This window comes from Poecilia reticulata, chromosome 18 (assembly GCF_904066995.2).
Source record: "Poecilia reticulata chromosome 18, P_reticulata-male-v2, whole genome shotgun sequence".
Lineage (NCBI taxonomy): Eukaryota > Metazoa > Chordata > Actinopteri > Cyprinodontiformes > Poeciliidae > Poecilia > Poecilia reticulata.
The window spans coordinates 27,369,600-27,392,965 of NC_088847.1; the positions used below are offsets into that span (position 1 = coordinate 27,369,600).

At 39.4% G+C, this 23,366-nt stretch overlaps 1 protein-coding gene across 1 annotated transcript; it reads left to right on the top strand.

The window, feature by feature from the left end:
* Positions 1 to 14,704: 14,704 nt before the first annotated feature.
* LOC145548771 (high affinity immunoglobulin epsilon receptor subunit alpha-like) lies at positions 14,705 to 20,613 on the top strand. Its single transcript, XM_081599711.1, has 7 exons — positions 14,705 to 14,777; positions 14,859 to 14,921; positions 15,141 to 15,401; positions 15,793 to 16,074; positions 16,265 to 16,384; positions 17,512 to 17,590; positions 19,490 to 20,613. Exons 1-6 carry the CDS (start codon positions 14,747 to 14,749, stop codon positions 17,538 to 17,540), a joined length of 786 nt encoding a protein of 261 aa, XP_081455837.1. The 5' UTR covers positions 14,705 to 14,746; the 3' UTR covers positions 17,541 to 17,590; positions 19,490 to 20,613.
* The last annotated feature ends 2,753 nt before the right edge of the window (positions 20,614 to 23,366 follow it).

Consider the following 23,366-nt stretch of genomic DNA (forward strand, 5'->3'; position numbering starts at 1 on the left):
AAAGGCGCCACCTGTACATTGTACAAAATACCGGTAATCAGTTGTGTTTTGCAATATGTCTCGCAAATCTCACTCATCCAGAATTTACAGATAAACAATCGTTTGTACAGGCTAGACTGTGGCAGCAACAGGCAGGTTTATCTGAACAGACACCGGTTACATTCAGCGACATTGCAAAGTTTGAAAACATTGTACAAAGAAAAATTGTAGTGTTTCATCGAACCTCAAAGAATGGTGCTTTGTCTAAATTTGAGACAGATTTTCAAAACCGAACAAATCCTTGCTTTCTCCTACTCCATCGGGAACATTACTTTGGAATTAAGAATCTCGCAGGTTTTACCGGCTCGAGGTATATTTGCAAATTTTGTTTCGGCGGTCACAATAATGCTAACACTCATCACTGTCAGGGTTACTGTGGTGTCTGCTGCAGCTACAGCTGTACACATTTGCAGTACAATCCAGTACCTTGTAAAGATTGTAATAGAATCTGCCGAAACTCAACATGTTATGATAGACACAAAGAACCCCACAACAGACCTCACATTGAAATGCTTGTGAGTGAATGCGAGATGATCAAATTTTGTTCTACATGTAAAAGCTTATATCGCATCCCCAAGACCAGAGAGAAAACATTACACGTATGTGAATCAAAATGTGGGATCTGCGGTGAAAAAAATCTACCACCTGGTACAGACGTAATTCTAAACGATCATCTGGGCTACATTCAGACCTGTACTGCCGATGACAAACTTCACGACAAACTCGTGTTCTACGATTTTGAAAGCTATTTTGATCAGAGCGGTGCACATATTCCATTTCTAGTCTGTTCCAAAACAGTGAAAGGTGTTGAATGGCATGCTTACGGCTTGGGTTGCGCGCAACAATTTCTTCTGCATTTCAGAAGACCGATGTACAAGGGTTACACCTCTCTTGCACACAACTCACGGGGGTACCATAGTTATTTACTATTGAATGCTATGGTACAGTTGGGCATAAAACCATATCTGATCATGCAGGGAGGAAAAGTGCAGTGTTTTACAGACCCTTACTACAAGTTAAAATTTATTGACAGCCTGTCATTTCTGACCATGAAACTGAGTGCCATGCCAAAGCATTAGGTTTCACCGATCATTCCAAGGGTTACTTCCCCCATCTGTTTTCCTCAGAACAGCGTCTCAAGTACATCGGGGAGTTTCCTCCTTTAGATTGTTACGGTGTCAAACTTATGACTCCTAGTGAGCGACAGAAAATTACTGATTGGTACAGAGAGCTTCAAAAGGTATTTTTGACTTTCAGAAAGAATCTCTCAGATATTGTAAAACGGATGTGGACATTCTTTTCCGGGGTTGTGTTACATTCAGAGAGGAGTTCTTCAAAGAAACAAATGTGGACCAAAAGCGTGACAATTGCTTCTGCATGTATGCAAGTTGTTGTCACCAATTTTCTTCCAGAAAAAAGTTTGGCCATCCCATCAGTTGTAGATTACAGGCGAGGGTCCAAAACTTTCTCTAATGCATCCATTCAGTGGCTGGAGTGGAACATGAGCAGTAGGAACATACACATTGAACATGCATTGAACTCGGGTGAGCGAAAAATCGGACCCTATTTCGTTGACGGTTTTGCGGTAATTGATGGTTTACACACAGTGATGTCCTTCAATGGCTGTATCTATCATGGATGTCCACAGTGTTTCCAACCCTCAGAAACATGTCCTTTGAGAAAAGTACCATTCGAACAAATTCATGCAGCCACGATTGGAAGATCTAAGATTCTGCAAACCGTTTGTGGTGTTCCGAGTCGAGGTTCTGTGGGAACATGATTGGAATGAGATGAAGAAGTCTCATCCTGGGGTAATCAGATTCCTGAAAAAATTTGCTGCCCCAGAACCTTTGTCCCCTCGAAAAGCTCTGTATGTTGGCCGGACTTGTGGTCTCAAGCTGAGGTACACAGCAGGGCCGGGTGAGTCTGTGCATTATGTGGATTTCACATCTCTCTACCCATACGTAAATTCAGCATTTGCATATCCGCTAGGCCATCCGACCATCATTTACAAAGATTTTGATGATCCCAACAACTACTTTGGGTTCATCAGAGCCACCGTTTATCCCCCGCGGGGTCTGTTTTTTCCTGTTCTGCCCTACAAGACATCTCGGAGTAAGCTAGTTTTCACTCTTTGTCACACATGTGCAGAAACTAACAACCAAACAGGTTCCTGCACCCATGAGGACGAGGAGCGGGCTCTGACAGGTGTTTGGGTGAGTGTGGAGTTTCAAAAGGCATTGCAGTGTGGGTATCGTGTTGGAAAAATCACTGAGGTCTGGCATTTTGAGAGAAGCAGTAACACAATCTTCAAAGGTTACATTCACACCTTTCTGAAGGGGAAACAGGAAGCCAGCGGGTATCCGTCTGAAGCGGTGGATCAGGAGAGCAAGTTGAAATATGTGAGAGATTATGAACTCAATCAAGGTATCCGGCTGGATGCAAACAAAATTGAGGTGAATCCTGCTAAAAGACAAGTAGCTAAATTATGTCTTAACAGCTTCTGGGGCAAATTCGCACAAAGAAATGATCTCTCTCAGACCACATTTGTGAGTGATCCTGATGAGTTCTTTAAGTTCTTATTCTCAGGTAAATACGAAGTGAAGTACTTCCACTTTCTCAGTCCTGAAACCTGTCTGGTGCAGTGGATTTACAGCAAACGCTGCATCACTCCTCCCAACAAGGTAAATAATGTTTTCATAGCTTCGTTTACGACAGCTTACGCTCGTTTAAAACTTTTCAGCTGTCTGGAGCGAGTGCAGGATAAAATTCTCTACATAGACATGGACAGTTTGATCTATGTGGTGAAAGATGGTGAGAATCCTCTAGAACTCCGGAATTACCTCGGAGATTTAACTGATGAGCTGGGGGGAGACACAATTCAGGAATTTGTGGCAGCAGGACCCAAAAGCTATGCGTATCAAACAAAGCAACTAAAGAAAGTAGTGATCCGAGTGAAAGGGATTACTCAGACGCACGAGTGCAGTGAGAGAGTCAATTTTGACAACATCAGAGAGCTGGTGGGAGGGTACTTAAATGGTTCCCGAGACTGTGTTATTGAGGTACCTCAGCGCACCATCAAACGTGAAAAAAAGGGGTTCTTCTTATAAAATGCGACATTTCTGAAAAGGTTTCAGGTTGTGTATGACAAAAGAAGGCTTTTTTCAGATGGTTCAACTCTACCTTTTGGTTATTAGAGTTTAAGATAAAAAATGTCTTATTCAGGTGATGTTCAGGAGATTTATTTTGATCCTAGATTCAAATCACTTTTCTCATGTATGATTGTAGGAGCGAGTGGATGTGGAAAATCATACTTTGTAGGAAAAATGTTGCAAAATATTGATCATGTCATGAATGCTGTACCTGACAATATTATCTGGATTTTTACTTCTTTTCAACCATTGTATGGTGAATTGCAAAAACTGAATACAAATATTAAATTTGTGGAAGGACTCCCTGATTCTTTCGAGGATGAAGATTTGTTTCCATCGAATCAAAGTCACTTGGTCATTTTGGACGATGTCATTTTCCAGGCTTCTAACCACCCTGAAGTAGCCAAATTGTTCACGCAATATCAGCATCAAAGCAATGTCTCTTAGAACATCTCAGAAGATGTTTCTCATCTCACCTCATCAGTTTAAGCGTCTGAACCCCTCAGAGACTAACATCAGAGAAAGTATCTATCTTTAATCAAGCAAGGTCAATTAGAAGAGCCTCAGTTATCTGTAACTGTGCAACATGCTAAGGATGATCCTGTGCTGGTGCCCGAACTTGAAAATTGTGAAGATGATTCTGTTCATAAACCGACTGAATTGGATGAAACTGCGAATGAAGTTGTGAAAGCATTTTCTGAAAGAGATCGAAAAAATGCTGAATACATTTTGAAAAAGTTGTCCAAGAGTAACAGCGGGTGGACACCCAGAGCAGAATTTGTTTATAAAGGAAATGTCACCAAGGGATCCCATTTGACTGATTTACTCAAAAACCTTCTGGTTCCATTTAAAAGAAATGCTCAAAGCCTCCAGCCTGCAGGATGGGCTGATTTCCTCACTACTCTACATGAACTAAATATTCCAGTATCTTCTGTGAACAACCCGCAAGCCCGTGAGCAGTATCTGCGTATCAAGACAGAGGGTGTGAAAATCCCTTCAAGAAAAGTAAAAAGACATATTGAGTTGTCCCCTAAATTTGATTTCTAAGATGAGATCAAAAAGAGACAAAGTACGCGTAAAAGAATAATACCATCACGCTGGATTACTTATACTCCATAAACTTTGACATCAAATCATTTTTTTGTTTAATAAAATGTTTTATTTAAGAATTTTTCAGGTGTACAGTCTTGTTTTTTTAAATACAGAAATAACAATAGAAAATCACAATTTATAGCAGTCTTTAAACATTTGCATTGAACATGTTCCGTGGTTAAAAGAACAATACTTTTGTTTTTTTACACAACATCGCATCATTTTTTTATCACATCACCGGGGTAAGAATCAAGTACTTGTTGCATTGATAAACCGCAAGCTTTTTTACACAGGTAATAAACACAATGATGACCGCAAACAACAGACAGAGTGTCTTGAAGTTGATTATTATGGTACATTATTTTTGAAGATCTGTCTTTCAAAAACTTTACGATGCTCGTTGGGTAGAAGTCAAAATCAGGGGCTAATCCGTACGAGTCGAAAAATGTGGCAACGTTTTCCTCCAAAGTCAGAGCCAGCCAGTGTTCACCGGGCATGTGAGCGGGATGCGTGTTCACAATAAAATATGCGGGTCCTGTGTACTTATGTGAGAGCGAAGACAGTTCATCGCATGCCCAGACTCCGCAAAATAGTTTTCCCATTAGATGATGTAGCAGACTCTCCAGTTGATGATTATTCATAATTAATAATAATCCACCAAGACCTGCTTTTTTGAATTGATCTCCAGAATGGAGTCATAGCACGCATAAATAATGAGCGTAGTCGTGTGCAGTAATGGTACTCTGAAGCGAATCTCCAACCTCAAATTACCGTTAGAAATGGGTGATAAAGCGTCTGTGTCTTCACTCGGATTCAGGTTAAACACAAACAATGAATATCCGTTATTAAAGTCACTACGGTCGAAGCTTAGAGGAAGGTCTTTTAAATGGCGGCCTGTTGCAGAGAATATGTTGTAAAATTCTCTGACTCATATGTCTTGGTTGAATTGGGGCTGGAAAGCTTTGCCAGGAATTTGTCTACCCTCCTGACACAATGCTAGGTATACCGTGTTCATGTGTTTAAAATTGAAAGGTGACAAGTCCCTTCTTCCTGTGAAGGCTTCATGATGAACCATCCCTAAAACTATATACTTTGGCATAGCACCCAAAAAGAGGTTCTCCTGAGTATATACCCTTGAGTTTTCTGGCATAGAATATGTTTTAACGTTAACTCTGGAAAGGGGGTACAAGGCATTTCCTCGCATTAAAGCAGAAGCATGACCTAAACGCACCGCGGGAGAAACTGAGACTTTTTTAATAAAAAGAGAAGTGCCTAAAATGTTCAGTTGAAAGGTTGAGTCTCGGGTTCCCATCAGGCAGAATGCATCGCTGGCTCGTGTTAATTTAATTCTCAAATCCACTGAATTAAGCAGCGCCCTCTCGCAGAAAAATAAATCGGCATGAAGCGCCCCTAACAGGTGGACTTCTTTGGATTCTGAGGTGAATAAGGCCCTTTTATTTAATCCAGCATTCGCACCATCGGCTACGATGATAGAGTCTATGGCACCCGCTGTGTCTTTGTAAAAAAGACCTGCGCTAAATTGACTCTTTAGCGTATCTTCGGAATAGTTGAGTAGAGTTTCAATCATTGCTCTGTAAGGGTGGGTGGAGCTTGACTGAGATATCAATCGGTCTCCCAGGGTGACATCACATTGTGAAAATATTGTGTTAAGAGGATAATTAATTAATCCCACAGCCGCATCATCATCCAGGTTACTGCCATCTGCGTTAGTGATCTTGATGCGTAGATGAAGCAGGGTGTCATTTAAGTCTAGATATTTCTCACCTCCGGGGATCACAAACTCAATAGGCCCGCCTCTCGTAAGAGCCGATACTGGTAAAATTTCTGTGTAAACCTTATCCTCTATAGATAGCTGAGTCATAGGGGCTGATAACAAATCCAACTCTGCTAGGGTGCATTCGGATGATTTGTGGTGCAGAAAAGCCATGTTTTTCACTGAATTAGCATTTAGTGAAATATATCCTTGTTAGGAGCAGACTTCCTCCCCTTAGCCTTGCTTCTCCCGTTTGATTTCTTTAGCTTATGTGCTCTACATATTTGTGAGTTCCGCACCCGCTCCCCTGGTGGGCGCTTCCTTGCCCTTCTTGACAGAACCATAATTCCTGATCCTTGGTTGGAACCAGATATTTTATTAATTGCTCTACCAATGACATCCGTGGCGATGTTGGTGGCTGCTTTTTTTAAGTGAGGTTTAACCAGGGCAAAACCTAATTTAACTAGAGGCGAGACAAACCGGAATAATCTTGAAAATATCGATCCGATTCCTCGACCATACATGGTGGGAGATCCATAAAAACCTGGTAAGGCTCCGCCTACTTGGTTATGATAATAATGGACGAACCGGTGAGGATCATCCCTCAAATTTATCTGAGTCATGTTACCTCAGATTTATACACTCCTTCTGAGGTACAATAGTCTCTTTCACACTGCTACGATGGGCTCATATGAATGATAACCTTGTCATCAGCCGTTTTTATACAAATGTTTCTGTCCAGAGTTCATTCAGCTATCATCTCAGGCTTCGTTGTGACCTCACAGGTCGAAAATGTAATTTCACAATTGTCTTTCCGTAGGTACATTTTATTGGAACATTCTGGTCTGATTTCAGTTCGATTTGAATAGATTCGATATGTTTCTGACCCACAGGAAGATAGTCAGGAGGATTAAAGGTTTGAGTGATTATATCTCCGAATGTACCTTCGACTTCAACCGTACGTAGCAGGGGGGCATAAGCATCTCCCACTATTTGCTGCTCAACCACATCGCTGTAACAATAAAAGTTGTAGAATCCTGCTTTCCTGTCCATCGGATAAGGAGGGCTGTCATGTTTATAAAAAGTAGTCCATTCCCCTGGTTCCATGCCAAAAATGTAAGCAATCGGAGCGTGAAAACGCAATTGATACTCAGAATCTGCTTCTGTAAAGAATAATCTATTTTTGATAAGATGCATATGAAAAGAAATACCGATTCCTAAAGCACTAAGATGAGACTCAATCTCGTTTTTTAGCTGTATTATTGTCTCGTAGTATCCGGATGTGATATTCCGTCACTGAATTTTTTTCTTTCCCCATCTTCCTCCATTCAAAGAACGCGGAATCTTTTGGAACATTATGCCAAGTGTGTGGATAAGAAATCTCTGTTAAAGCAACCTGCCATGCTCCTTCTGAATTAATATGCTGTGCTAAATTAACCCGGAAACTCGAAATCGTATTATCTTTGAAAACGCTTAGACCAGCATTTGATGGTAAGGTAATGTAGAACCCTTCATCCTCTACCGTGCGCTCCATGGTGCTGTTTTGTGTAAGATGTATTGCTGGCTCCCTTTATATATCTCGAAGGTCATCCTCTCTAACCCAGCTGTTAAATTTCTCAGGCCAATTTTTCCAGTGCACAAAGACCTGTTTTACCCCTCTAACGCTGCAACGACCTAATATTTTTTCCACTTGGTACATTTTATCTTTACACAATTTCACTTTCTGAAGCTCCTCTTCATAGAAAGAGCCTTGTATAGGTTCATCATCCAAGTCTTTGAGTCTGTATACAGGAGGAGATCGAAGTATGGTTTCAACCACGGTAAACACTTCATCCGTAAAACTCTGTTCATATTTTTTATCAAAAACGCAGCGTAATTTAGATATTCGAACCAGATCCCCGGTCTTAAGTTTAGGTTTGGAATTTTTGCGATGTGTGCTTGAGGATGTACCGTACAGGTTCTGAAAGATTTGGAAGGCATTTTTTGAATTCACTTCCATAGGGCTAGTTTTGATACTTGTATGATACCCATAGTTGTAGCTTTTCACCAAGTCTTGCACAACATCAATGTAACGACGGGTGTTATTAGCTGTGAAATATCGCTACATTCTCGTTTTTAACGTACGATTAAACCTCTCAATGACAGATGCTTTTGATTTGCTCGCGGTGGAAAAATGCTCAATACCATGCTTCTTCATTAAAGCTTTAAATTTTTTGTTAAAAAATTCTTTACCCGCATCTGTTTGCAATTTTTTAGGAATCTGACTGTCTTTGAAAATTGATTCAAAGGCTTTTACCACCTGGTCAGCAGTCTTCCTCTTTAAAACTCGTACGTATGATCTTTTAGAAAATATGTCGATGACTGTCAATAAGTAATTATAACCGTCATTTTCCTTTACCAGAGCTTGCATATCACAAAGGTCTGCTTGAAACTGTTTTAAAGGCCCCGTGACAAAAACTCTGTTTCTCGGGAAATTTATGCGTGCAGGTTTATGCAGAGTATAGGTGTCTTGTTCTGATAAAAAATCTTGTACTTTTTCCACCTTAACCTTCTTTCCTGATTCATCCTGCAGAGCTCTTTTCAGCCTAGCTATTCCTCCTAAACTACCGGGGTGTGATGGAGTGTAGTAAACCTTTTTCATTAACCTTCTCTCTGCCATCCTTCTGTCACCTGCTTTGGTGACCAGTTGTTAAATAATGAGAAAACATGATTGTGGTACAAAGATTTTATTCCTCCTCTAATAGTAAGAAATCACAATCAGTACATTTATTTACTAGAAATTACAATTAAATCTTAACCAATAATACGTATATGAAGATATATTTAACTCTAACTAATCACAGAAATAATATTGTAATTAAACTTTTTTTTTTTAATAGTAAAAAAAAAGTCAAACAGTAAAGGGTAATTATTAAAATGCTTAAACATGCAAAATAAGATGATTCAAGTCAACACAGAATGGAGATTACTTTTCATTCATAGTGTAACACTCTGAAACAGAACGGAGTTGATTGAGGTTTTCATCACTGTTCATGTCCTGATACATGTCAGTAATTGCGGTCTGGATTCCGTATGTCGATTTCAGTTTGTGTAAAACTGTCTCTGCAATCATCTTCACTTTTGCATCCTCAACCTGTATGCGACGCAGCCTCAGGAGATTCTGGACAGCAGGTATGAATCGTGGAGTCAGGAGCCGCTGTGTGATTCAATGAAAGTTGAGCTGGTAATAATCTTCCTCCGGTACTTCCAGGCATTGATGCTGCCTCTGGCTCGGGTGATTTGTTATGCAACCGTAGCAGGTTTCCTTGACATACTTGACACAAATTAAGCTGAATAGATGCAGCAAGGCTGTTTTAACAGTAGCAATAGTAGCAATCAGGGTAGTTGGTATCCATCCGTCAATTTCATCTTCTTGCAGGGAGTTGCTAGGAGCAGGATCTCCAGGGTCCTGTACAGAGGGATCTCCAAAGTCCTTTGCAGTTGGAGGTTGGGAAGAGCTGGTAGCAGGATCCCCAGAGTCTTCTGCAGATGGTGCTGGAGGTTGGGAGTAGTTAGGAGCAGGATCTCCATAGTCCTCTGCAGATGGTGCTGGAGGTTGGGAGTAGTTAGGAGCAGGATCTCTAGAGTACTCTGCTGCTGCTGGAGGGATACCCTCTTCAGCTAGTGTACTTGGTATCAGAAAACTTGAAGAAGAGAGTGCTGGAGACGATTCTGATGAGGAGTAGTGTAAGAGAGGAGAAGGCGGATGATACGGATCCGTGTAGTAGTAGCTTCCAGGAGATGGTGGACAGAAGAGGCTCTCTGTCGAATAACTGGGCTCGCCCCAGTAGGGTCCCCATACTCCATAGCTTCTTGCTTCTTCCATTCTAAAGGTTTGTTGTCAGAGTCCCTGCAACCCTCGCATTATATAGGGTAGTGGGCGGGTTCTCAGAAAAGGATCCGCCTTAGAGGCTGGACAGGAAATGTCAGAGTTTTTTTCACTGACAAAATATCAAGCCAGCAGCGAGATTTTCGGAACAGTTCGGAAATTCGATCCCCGACTTCCGCCATTTTCTCAGACCAAGCATCAAATGGGAGAGCCAGCATGGTTCTGAATACAGCACAATCTAGATTAAATGCCTCCAGCACAAACAGGTCTGGGGAATTCGTGCTGTCTCCCTTCCATCTGCTTGCCCGTAAGGACCAGCGACCAGACTCAGTAGTTTTCGATTCCCACACTGCACTGAAGAGAATTTCTCCCCTTCCAATTTCAGTATCGGTCGGAAAACACCGCTTTCTGGTTTTCTTTGCAGATCGAGGGTCGAGCTCATCTTCTCTTGTATTTTGCTTCAAGGTCGATTCAATGTTTTCATTGGCGTGAGGAATTGCTAGCCTTAGCACTGTCCAGTCATTATAGGTGAGGCTGCATGTATTTGTTATTGGTGCAAGCTCCTCATCCTTGTCCAGCTGGTACAAGTCAACAAAGTGGCTTTAGACATTCATCCTTTAGTGCACCTCCATCTAGTGGATGCATAACGTAACTCCAGCCTCTACTGTAGCGTCTATTCTATGCACCTTATAATCCGGTGCACCTTATAGTGAGGAAAATACGGTACATTGAACAAGATCTTAAAACACTGTACAACAACATAGCAAAAACCCATATTAATCAAGAATTTAATCAGATCACTGCCATCACGTGGGGACAATGCAAAGCACATGTAGCATATTTTCCCCAACAGGTATTCTGTTTCTGCTGCTGACAGACATGGAGGGCTGAGCTGATCTGAGACTGAAGCTGTTAAACAGACCAGAGGAGAGAAGGTCAAAGGTTATGAAGTTATGAAATAAGCAAATTTCCTGACATTTTACTAATTAAGCCCTAATAATATCTATTTAACTTCTAGAACAGTGGTCCCCAACCCCCGGACCACGGACGCGCAAGAAATAATTAAATATTTCCGTTTTAATGTATTATTTGTGACTGGAGGATCTTTTATTTTGAAAATCTTTTAACCGGATTCTCTCGGTTACTTGCACATCAACATTGAGCCCACAAACAACAAAATGAGTAAGAAACGGATCAGATGTCTTTGGAAAGTTTCTTTGCAAAGGGGAAAAGGCCCAGAGAAGAGACAGGAGCGAAGCAGTTTCAAGCTGCTTCACCGCGTAGAGACCAAGCACGCTGTGCATATAAGCAACATTCGGGTGTCATTGTCTCTCATCACTTTCAGATGGAACCGTCTCGTTGCAGAGAAACAAGCTCAGGGCTCCCGTTAGTCCCGTTAGTCATTTTCGTGAGTTAAAATTTTCACGAAAGTAAAATGTTCATTTTTGTGGCGCATACAGATGCGCCATTTTATGTACATACATATCTGTATGTACAGATACATACAGATATGTAAACGTTACCATAGCGACCAGAGTCAGAGAGCGTTTGGGCAATGGTCGAGAGGAGATGAGTAGAGCTTGTGAGTCTTAGGTCTGGTTTTGTCATGATTTTAGGAATGTTCCGAACCCACATGCAGCAAAACACACAGGAAGACTGAAGATTAAGGGTTTTATTTACAAGAGAAATAATGTGGTACGAGTTGGAGAACCCGTAAACAGCAGGCAGGTCAGAAGCGTCGGGGCTGGGCTCTGAAAGGACAGATCCGGAGAGGTGAGTAGACAGGTGGTACCGGGGCTTTGAGGTGCGTTGCGACTTGCGGTGACAGTCTCAGTGTTGTGTCTTATATCAGGATGTCTGATATAAAGACATTCTATCTGTTGGTGGAACCGACTCAGACTGCCTTAACCGGGCTTTTAGGAGCCTGGTTAAGTTAAAGTCAGAATTTTCTCTGCAGCCGAAGCATTTCTGTGTTTCGAGGCGAGGCGGGTTTTTTCCCGCTATTGCCAGGACAATTACGAAAATATGAATAGAAACAGTTTTTCTAACGTCAACATCAGACCTAAGTTTTTATTCACAAACCAGTGTATTTGCTTTGTGAATAAAATATTCTTGCCCATTATTTGATAGTTACAGATCCGCCCCTCCTCACCATGGTGTCTGAACAACATGGAGGCTCTGAGAGTCATTATTAGACTGAGGGCAGCCAGAATATAATAAATTTGATAAATTATTATATTTAGCTAAACCTTATTGCTGAGGGGGACAAGGACGCCTTCTGACATACAGATAAAAAATAAATAAATAATGAAAGAAAATAAATACAAAAAACTCAAAAAGGGCACTAGGGGCATCAAGGATAAAAGGGGAGGGGCTCAAACCTCCTCTTCCCCCCTCTGCACGTGCCTGGATCTGTTGTTCTGCGTCAAACTAATCATTTGTTTTAGTTTCATGTCAAACTTACATACTTGAAGTCAAAAGCTTATAACTGGACATCCTAATATGTTTAGAGAGTTTATATCAACATTAACATGTTCATGTCATCACTCTGAATCAGACTGAGGTCAGTCTGGTCTCTACAGTAATGAATCACATTCTGAGCTGAGATCATTTAAACCCTATCAAATAAAACTATGATGTTAAACTAGCGCCATCTGATGTCCAAACACCAAAAGATGAATCTACATACTTCAATTCATATTTGCCCTTCAGAAGTTTTTCAGTTCATTGAGTTTAACAAAACTCAAACCAGCATTAAGTGAAATAAATTATGTTTATCTCCCAATGCTGTTGTCATGACAACAACAACAAAAAAACATGACGAGGTGTTTGATCTACTTTATCAAAATCCTGCAAACATGAGTGTTAGGTTGGAGTCTTTTGTTTTTTGTTTTCTTTTTTCTGTGTTGTCCTGGTTTCCTGGGAAGCTGCTACTTCCCCTCACAGCCACCAGATGCCGCCACTGGGCGGAGCCCCTGGAGAAGTGCAGCGGCCAACCTGTAGACACACCTGTGTCTAATCTGAGAGCTGCTGAGGTGCTTCATAAGGAGCGACTAGCTGACACTCCAGTGCCTCAGTGTTTGCCTCTACTGGTAAACGTTTCACTTGTGAAAGCCTTCTATGTATGAACCGGCTTTGATCGCTCCCTGTGTTCTCTCCCTCAGGTTTCCTCGTTGTTCCCCTGAAACTCCTCGTGGTGGACGTTTATTTCCCGTCTGGAAATGCCCCTGTGTTTCCTCATGACGCCATTGGTGATACCAATCGGTTGCCATCCTCGTGCACTCGCCTTCCTGGTCCTTCCCGTGGATTCCCTTCATTTCGCCTCAGGTTGTACCTGTTGCCGTTTGTAGCTCCGGGAGCTAGCTATCTGGACCCTGCTGTGATATCAGCTCGCTCCTTTAACCCAGCCACCAAAACTTACCTGCTCGCTGTCCAACGGAAACCCGCTTCTCCGGCTGCCACCATAGAAAATCTTAATCTGCCTTCAAGTAAGAACCCTCTGAGAAAAGTCTCTGAAATATTTCCTTGGATCTGTCCAGTATTCACACCTTTCTTCTCATTAACAGTTTGACGACCGGTTCCCCCCTCCCAAATCCAGGACTGTTCTCCCTTGATCTCCACCTCCCCTTTCCCTTTAATAAATATTGTATTTTTTTCATATTGCTTCTCTTGGTGTGTTCTTGCATGTGGATAAACTGACTAGAACCCAACATGACAGAGTAGTAATTTTACTGCCTTGCATATTTTTATACAGAATGAAAAATAATTGCAAAAATTATTTTTTGTTGGGCTTTCCAATGTAGAGTTACACCTTGGTGTTGGGTTTTTGTAATTTTTTTTGTCTCAGCCCTCAGTTTGCTTCTTTTTTTGTGGTACAATTAAACAAGTTTCTATTTTTTAATTTACTATTGGAAATCCTAATGTTCATGTCTGCCATCTGTGGTTGGATATTTTCTTCTGTCATTTCTGTAACATCAGTTCCTATTTTCTTGAGGAAGAAATTAAAAATATGCAATGAAATAATGAGGATTTAACTTATAACCTCTTTAAGTTAAAATTCAGTGTATATTTTCTGTCATTAGAATTTATGATTGACTTGATAGTTGCTGGGTTATCAAGAAGAAATTAAATGTATAACTATCCCTAATAATTTTCTTTTGCATAACAATAACACGTCTACTAACTGATGTGAATGGACTTAAATGACAAACCAGTTTTCCTGCAGCACTGAATGGAAATCAAGGCAATGTGGACTATTGACCACTAGATGTCAGAAAAGACTGAACCATAAGAAACCAAAGTCAGTAAATATACTGCAAATATTCAGTAAAACTAATACTTCCTACCAACCAGTAGGGGGCGACAAAACACCGTTGTCAGATATTTATTAAAGGTCCAGTTAACTGTTACATAAATTCTAAATAAAGAATATTTGAGAGATTAACAGACTTACATACACTTAGAAAAAAATAATATGAAATAAAATAATCCAAACTGTGACAAACAAGTCTAGATGAAAACTGAGGTTATGTGGAAGATTGTGGACTAAAAGGGACTTTAGCATATACAGTTGACGAGCCAGTAATAAACTCTCTACATATTTTGTTTACACAAATATTAAGTTCTGTTGCATATCCATAACAGAACCTGAGTATCTCTGTGTGTTTGCATTAAAATAAAGTTAATTCTGCATCATTATTTCTATATTTCTCCCTGTTTTTTGCTGCTCTGTGTAACAACCAAACAGGAAGAGGAAGTCTTGCGCTGCATATGATCTGGGTTTACATGTGAGACACGTTCAGTCAGCATCAAGCATCAGTCATGGAGGTCACAGCTCTCTGCATGCAAATCTGTGAGTAATGATATATTATTTCTTTCTGACATATATCTATATTTTGAGTTTGGATCTGAAGCTTTTCTCATGTTTCTACAGTCATGAATGTGTTTGTGTTGCTGTTGACAAAACCTGATCTGACTTACACTGATCAGAAACCTGGTGAGTTGGAAACTGATTTGTTTTATGCATTTATTTAGAGAACAATGTTTTATTTCTTTTTAGATTTAATTCAAATAATTTTAAACTACTTACAAACAAATCCATCAGCAATTTTATCAACTTTATCACCAACTGATGAAAAACAAGTTTTCATCTTCTTGTTTTTCATGGATTTATATTAAAGTTCATCAATTAATTTCTGTATTTTTATCATTACAGCTTTTCCTCTTATCTCTCCAGACAGACTTCAGTTCTTTGAGTATGAGTCTGTCTCTGTAAGCTGTGAGGAAGACAAAGCAGTGAAAGCTTGGAGAGTGAGGAGAAAACTTCACCAAACGAGTTCAGCAAATGATTCTGACGCCTGCAGCGTCCCAGCTGCATCCTGCAGCATTCAGTTCGCTTTTGAGAGGCACAGTGGAGAATACTGGTGTGAAAACCATGAAGGGGAAAAGAGCCGGGCTCTCAACATCTCTGTTACAGGTCTGAATATTCACAATGACGTCTGAAAAAAGTTTTTAAATGAAATAAATAACGTTATTTTAGATAATGTGCACACATTGTAATATTCTAAGGTTTATTTACAGAACAAAATCATATCAAGATAAATCCATTCAGAATATTCCTGCCTTTATTTTGAACCTGTACAATTTAATAATAATGATATTGAGAAAACAAGAAACATAAAACTATAAAATAAGAAAAATATGGATGTAGAGGAGTCATATTTTTTTCATCATAGAAACCAAACATTTTGAAGATGTGTGTTAACTTTTCATATCTTCTGAAATTAAACATCTAGATTTTAAATTCATTAGAAATCCAGCAGAAATAGGACTGTAACATATCAAACTGTTCTTCTACTGTCCTTCAGGTGGATCAGTCATCCTGAATGTTTCTGCTCAGCCAGTGAAGGAAGGATCTACTGTGACTCTAAAGTGCATTCAGAGGGATACAGAGGATCCACACTTTAGTGATTTCTACAAAGATGGCGTCCATCTTGTAACCTACTATGAAACCGATATGACTTTCACCAAGGTCACGAAGTCAGACGAAGGACTCTATAAATGCACCATTTCCAATTCAGGAGAGTCTCCTCAAAGCTGGCTGGCTGTCACATCAGCAGAAGAAGAAGGAGAAGAAGAAGAAAAAGAAGGTCTGTATATGATATCTAAACGACCCGTATTTTAGTTCACTAAATGAAATGAGTTATGAAAATCACAGGCATCCAACACATCTTCAGTATATGTGCTATAAACATCTAGTTTTACATCCTAAACCTTCAGCTAAATGTGTCTGAATTCACCAGAGATTCTTCACTGACCTGATATTTTAAATCTTTCCAGGATCTAATGAAGAGACGAACATCATGACAAATCTCCCGTTTATCTCCCCCTGGAGATTTTTAACCATTTTCACTCTGTTGTTCTGGGTGGTTGGACTGATTCTCTATAAGAAACGCAAAGGTACCACCAGTGACGTCAGTAACGTGTTACTTTGTAACGAGGTTACTGACGTCAGACCACTTTTTTTCAGTAACTAGTAACCTAACGTGTTGCTATTTCAAATCCAGTAATCAGATTAAAGTTACTTACCCAAATCACTTTGCGTTACTATTTTCTTTTGTAATGTAATTTTATTTGCTCTACGTGTTGAGTGACGTCGTTCCTATGCGACAGCAGCAGCTGATCGCCGTGACAGAAACGTAAACAATGGAGGGAGGAGAGAGATGCGCGTTTTGTTGCTGGAAGAACAGGAACTATTTCTAGTTTCTGTCGCTTGTTTTTTCTAAAGTCACTTTCAAATGTAATGAGTTGCGGGTTGCGCTTTTTGGGGCTTGTTTTTGAACGTGAAGTTCCGGATGATCCGTCTCGCTGTGTCTTTGTAAATGTCAAGTTAACATATTTGCTGTGAATGACTTCAAGCTTCGCGCTAATATGAACAACGCGATGAACGTGAAAACAGCCACGCTCCCGTAAAGTTGCGCAACTAAACGCCATTAATATCATTAATATTAAGTTTAGTGTCATTAATCTGTGCAGCCATGTGAGTTGTGGAGCCGCAGCAGGAGCTCTGAGCTCTGACAGCAAACACAGGGCCGTAACGCAGAACCTGGAGGCTGGGGCAGGGAGGGGGGGATCTATAATCCTACTTAAGAGTTTTCAGACAATAGTGGAACATAAAGAACATGTGAAAATTACTAAAGTATTTTTGTACAGTTGAAACCATTAAAGAATCTTATAAGTTAAGACACATTGTTTAATGTTACTATTATAAAATAACTTGCAATTAAATATTGTCAAAGCTCAATGTAATTTTCACAGGTGGTGGAGTGTTGTTGTTAGCAGCTGAAAGTAACTAAAAAAGTTATTTTTAATGTAACTTAGTTACTTTCTAAATCAAGTAATCAGTAATCTGATTAAAGTTACTTTTTCAAAGTTTCTATGCCATCATTGGGTACCTCTAACTCACCTCTTGAGATTTTTTGTATTTTTAGCATTTTAATTACAACACGGACAGAGTATCACTTTCATAAATAATTTTTATTAAAATTGACAACATATACATTTTTTCTCCCCTCTTTTAATTACAGACTTGAAAAATGAAATTGCACAAATATGATCCAAAGGACACAACTTATACTTTTGTTTACAAACCTGGAAAGAGGAAAGGTGAGAGTTTGTGTTTTTTCTTTAGTTTTATTAAAAACATGACGTTCAGTTCCTGCATGTCTTTGTTTTCTTGTGCATGTGGAGACGCTGCAAACGAACCAGACAGTATCACGTATGCTGCCATTGAGATAAAGAAGAAAGGTATTTTTATTACCTAAGCAGATCTGTGGTTCAGACACCGTGACATTAGCTCAGTTTCACAGGCTAACTTTGACGAGAATTATTTTCAGACAGACGTATCGATCGCACTGGGAGTAATTTTACCTCACCAGTAAAAAGCACAACATCAAACCACAGGCTGCAACACGAGGCTCCACACTGAGCTCAGATAGACAACAATAGAAATCAACCTGACATTAAACAGAAAAACAGAGCTGCTGTTTCAAAAACACACATTCATATTTGCCCTGAACCTCACTATCTGCATGAAATGGTTGGTTCCTGCTTGGAGCGCTTGAGAGTGACGCTGTTAGCAGCAGACAGTAGGAAACAATAACGATGGTGGCAGTTACTATGCTGCTCAGAAAAGTTATAAAATCAGGTTTTCAAAATCAAAATAGAGAGGGAGAGAGAGAAAAAGGCAAAAGTGTTAATTAATGACCCAGTTTTTCTCCATGAGAGGTGAGTATAGACTGTGTGAGATTATCAACCATTTAGCATAATTAGCTTAGCTACAGACTACTGTTGGCCTCCTTTTCACTAGCATTTAAAGAATTAAGGAAAAAAATTACCAACATATTAATATATTTAATTGTTCCCTGTACCTTTTACCACTTAACAACAGATGAGTCGGTCAGCAGCAGCTCTAAACCACGTCCCTCCTGACCTATTCTCTTCTGGGTGAAATTAAAACTGCAGTATGTCACTTTAATATAAATTTTTTTTTTCACATATTTTTAAAAACTGTCATTATGTTGTGACAGTATGGTATGAGAGGTAATCTGTGAAATATCTATTTCCTCTGCTTTCTCCCAGTTCTAGAAACAACCAGTCAGTGGCAGGAGAGTTTAGTGCTGTCAATCACAGTCTCATGTGGTGCTGCTCATCCTTCCTCCTCCTCGATTTGTGCCATGCTGCAGCTAGCATAGCACAGAGCTGTGCAGATTCAAACTGTGAATGCTCAGTTTAGTTAGCATAGCTACCAATGGTGGCAGATAAACAGTTTCTTGTAATGATAAGTTGTTTATTCCCCATTAGCACATTTAGCAGTGAGTGAATGAGGATGATTGGCAGCGCTTAGAGTGTCCTACTGGTTCTGATTGGTTGTTTTGTTTAGAACAGTACATTACTTTAAGCAGTAATAGTAATTCAGGAAGTATATGGAGGAGATTGATTGTTTTCACATATTATCTGTCTCATAACAAACTGCTACATCGTGACAACTTTAACCAATATGGAGAAAACATTTTTTTATTAAAGTTATGTACTGCAGCTTGAATAAAATGCAACTACATTGCATTTTTAGAAATCTGGATTACTTTATGTGTATCTTGCACGTTGCTTGTGACTGTTGCTCATGGGGAAACATTTCAGTATCTAAAATTAATAGAAAAAATTTAAACAACCTATTTGCATACTCAATGTGGACTGTTGGATGTTAAATTCATGAGCAGTAAATATTGTGCTAATTATCAGTATTGAACCAAAGAAAGTAAGACAGATGAAGCCTTTAAAATTGTGATGCTTTTTCTGGGTCAAATAGACTCAGAAAATTGTAACAGCAGCTGTGAGGGACCCAAAAAAACTTTTTGTCAGGGGGCCCACGATTCCTGGCAGCGCCCCTGACTGTATCAGAAATAAATTATGCCAAAAGCTGATAAACTTTCCAAAAGAAAGCTTCACTAAAATCTTCAACTTACCTGTAGTTTTCTAATGAGTTTTCTGTTTTTTCTTCATCAGGGTCAAAGGTTTCCTCAGCTGCCACCAAAGAAAGTCCATCAGAGCAGCAGTCAGTTTACTCTTCAGTCGTCCTTAAAACTTAAATTAGTTATTTTATGGAGCTAATCTCAGCTCAGACTGTTGGTTCTTTTTTTAGTCAATGCTAGAAGAGTCGCTGACATTTTTTCTTATGTTAAAATGGTCAAATACAACAAAGCAATAATAAACATGACACCTTAAAAATGTTATCTATGTTTATGTTGTTTATGGAAATTTAAAACATGTTTTTAGGACTTATCATCTTTCTCTTTCAGGCTTTTGCATTTATTTCTATTTTTATGATGTTCTTGCTTCTTTGTTGTCACGTCTTTCTGATTTTAATAAGAGCAAAGCAGCGACTGCTTTTTAAATAAACTCACTGTGATGGTCTTTACTTTAACATCTCACTATTATTATGCTACATGTGTTTAAAATTAGATAAACTAACAATACCTGACAATATCTTCATAGATCTATCAACAGACCTCAACACTGAGTTTCTGTCTCTCTAACACACAAGGAATCTAAACATGAATAATAACAACAATAAAGACAAACAAAACTGTTAGAGATTTTTTGGTATTATCATTTTGTTATTACTTTAGTTCATATTCAGTCTAATGTTAATCAATAGTTAATCAACATTCAGTCTATAGATTATTGTGATTTTCAGTTTAAAGTGTTCTCTTCCTTCTGTGTGTATAAATTGACCTGGAGGCCCCATCTGCCTTCATGTGAATCAGTTAACTGTGTGTTTCCCAGACCTTGAATGATGTTTCCACAGGTGCCTTCTTATCAACCGGAATACTCCCTACCTTAGAAACTGTCTGTGTGCTGTAATATTTTGTCTCTGCTGTCTTTCTTAGCTATCCTCCCTCTTTTTGCTTGATAATAAAAGACAAGCTGTAATCAAAGGTCTTTAGACGCTCAGTGAACGGCTTGGAGGAGCAGCTTGCTGAGTCTTCTTGTTTTGCAAAAGCTTGGCCATAACATTCATATACGTTGTATGTGGTTCTTTTATGAACGTTTGAGAAAAATACCTATCAAAAACAAACTAAGAACATGGCTGAAATAACAAGAAAAGAAATGAAAAACATGAAAACCTGATCTCTGCAGAAGATCTGATTCTTTACTTTTGTGTTTAGGCCACTGTGCTGCTGCATGGTGACAAATCTGTTGTTCTGTGTCAAACTGATCAGTTGTTTTAGTTTCATGTCAAACTTACATACTTGAAGTCAAAAGCTTATAACTGGACGTTCTGATATGTTTAGAGAGTTTATATAAACATTAATACCTTCAGCAGTTCATGTCTTAATCTGGTCTCTGCAGTCATGAGTCACATTCTGAGCTGAGATAATTTAAACCCTGACAAATAAAACTATGATGTTAAACTGGCGCCATCTGGTGTCCAAACACCAAAAGATGAATCTACATACATCAGTTCATATTTGCCCTCCAGAAGTTTTTCAGTTCATTGAGTTTAAAAATACTCAAACCAGCATTAAGTGAGATAAATTATGTTTATCTCCCGATGCTGTTGTCATGACAGCAAAAACCATGACGAGGTGTTTCATCTATTTTATCAATGTTCTGCAAACAACAGCAACAATTTTACTGATGAAATATAATTAATGGCAGAAATAAATTTTGGTTGGGCTTTCAAATGTAAAGAGTTACACCTTGGTGTTGGGTTTTTGTCATTTTTTGTTTTGGTCATGCTTGTGTCTCAGCCCTCAGTTTGCTGCTCATACTAAGCTTGGTTACGTGGGAGTTGTTCCTCTCCACTCTTGCCACATTCTAATACAAGAGGAAATGGAATGGTTGGATGTTTTTAAGTGGATAATTTTTTTAAACTATTTTCTAGAGGGCACAGTGGCGCAGTTGGTAGAGCTGTTGCCTTGCAGCACGAAGGTTCTGGGTTCGATTCCCGGCCCCGGTCTTTCTGCATGGAGTTTGCATGTTCTCCCTGTGCATGTGTGGGTTTTCTCCGGGTACTCCGGTTTCCTCCCACAGTCCAAAACATGACTTAATTGGCCTCTACAAATTTCCCCTAGGTGTGAGTGTGTGTCTCTGTGTTGCCCTGCGACAGACTGGCGACCTGTCCAGGGTGACCCCGCCTCTCACCCGCAACGTTAGCTGGAGATGGGCACCAGAAACCCTCCCGAACCCACTGAGGGTCAAGGGTGAAAGAAAATGGATGGATGGATTTTCTAGAGGTGTGCCGATTGATCGGCCACCGATCATAATCGGCCAATTTCCGTAAAAACGTGTATGATCGGTGATCAGCGATCATTGGCTCTTGTTGCCGATACGGATCACCTGCATCTCATTTCGCAGCCTGCCTGTGCAGCTGGTCTCCTCTTTCCTTCACACTGCACAAATGCGCAGCAACAAATCCTAAGCGATGTGGAACTATAACGCACTGAGTGAATGGGGAAGTTTCCGTGAAGCACGTGGGGTAAAGCACGTCAAAATGCATCAACACGACGAATCTAATATGGCATAAAAACAATGCCATACTTGACGGAGTTTGGCTGCATCGAGGCTCACTGCAGTAAAAAAGACATATGGAGGATCAGATAGCAGGTAAAGCAGCGCACAGCTACAAACACTCACCCAGATTAGCATGACGGTCAGAAAGCTAAACAAATAACCCGCAAAATAATTTAAGTCTTCGAGCTGCGATGTAAGACGCTGGTTCTGTTCTCGCTGTTGAATCACTGCTACGCTACAGGTAGTAATATTTCACAGACGGAGCGCTGCTTCTGCTCCACCTGGTAGTGACTCTCACACCGAACCTCTGTTTAAAGCTGCAGCATCTAACTTAAAAAAAAATACTTTTACATATGTATTAAAACTTTCGCTGTCCTAACATGAGACAAATAATCTCTAAAAAATAATCGATCTCCTCCCTGTTCTGCATAATTACTCCGCTCAGTCAGAAACAGCCAATCAGAGCTAGCAGTAATCAGCTAGCCCCCTGGATTGTTTATTGTAATGGAACCTGTTTTTGCCTTTGAATGTTAAGTTTAATACTTTAATTTTTTGGCAATGTTAAGAGGTTTTATTTTGGCTCTTTGCATTATTTAGCCTCTTGAGCATGTTTTCCGTCTGTTAAAGATAGTATTATCGATAGCAGTACAATTTGCACAATGCCTGTTTTGTTTTGTTCTCGTCTTGGAAAAAGTTATTAAAAACAAGTTTTTGTCTAAATTAAGGTGAATTCATGGTTCTTTTAGTCCCCACATAATTTCACCTGTAGTGATTTTGATTAAAAAAATAAATGTGAACGGTATCGATGATCGGCCGTCATCGGGTGATCGGAATCAGAAGGAAAAACCTGATTGGCACATCTCTATTGTTTTAAAATGAATAATAAATTGTGCTGTATTGTTTGATTGTATGCATTATATTTGAACTTGATTGGTGTAAAAAAGGGAAACCTAACTTACATAAGTGTCTTGAGATTATATTTGTGAATAGTGAAAAATGAGTTAAAGGATTTCTGATTATTATTATTTTTTCTTTGTGGTACAATTAAACTAGTTTCTGATTTTTATTTTAATAATAATGTTAATAATGTCTGTTTTCCTGTGGATGAAATTAAAAACATGCAATGGAATTATGAGTTCTTAACTTATAACCTCTTTAAGTTAAAATTTTGTTTTTAGTTTCTGTCATTAGAATTTATGATTAACTTGATAGTTGTTGGGCTATCAAGAAGAAATTAAATATATAACCATCCCTTATATTCTTGACACAAACCGGTTTTCCTTAAGTGAATGAAAATCAGCAGATCAGTGGTGATGCAATGTGGACTAATGACCACTAGATGGCAGAAAAACTGAACCATAAGAAG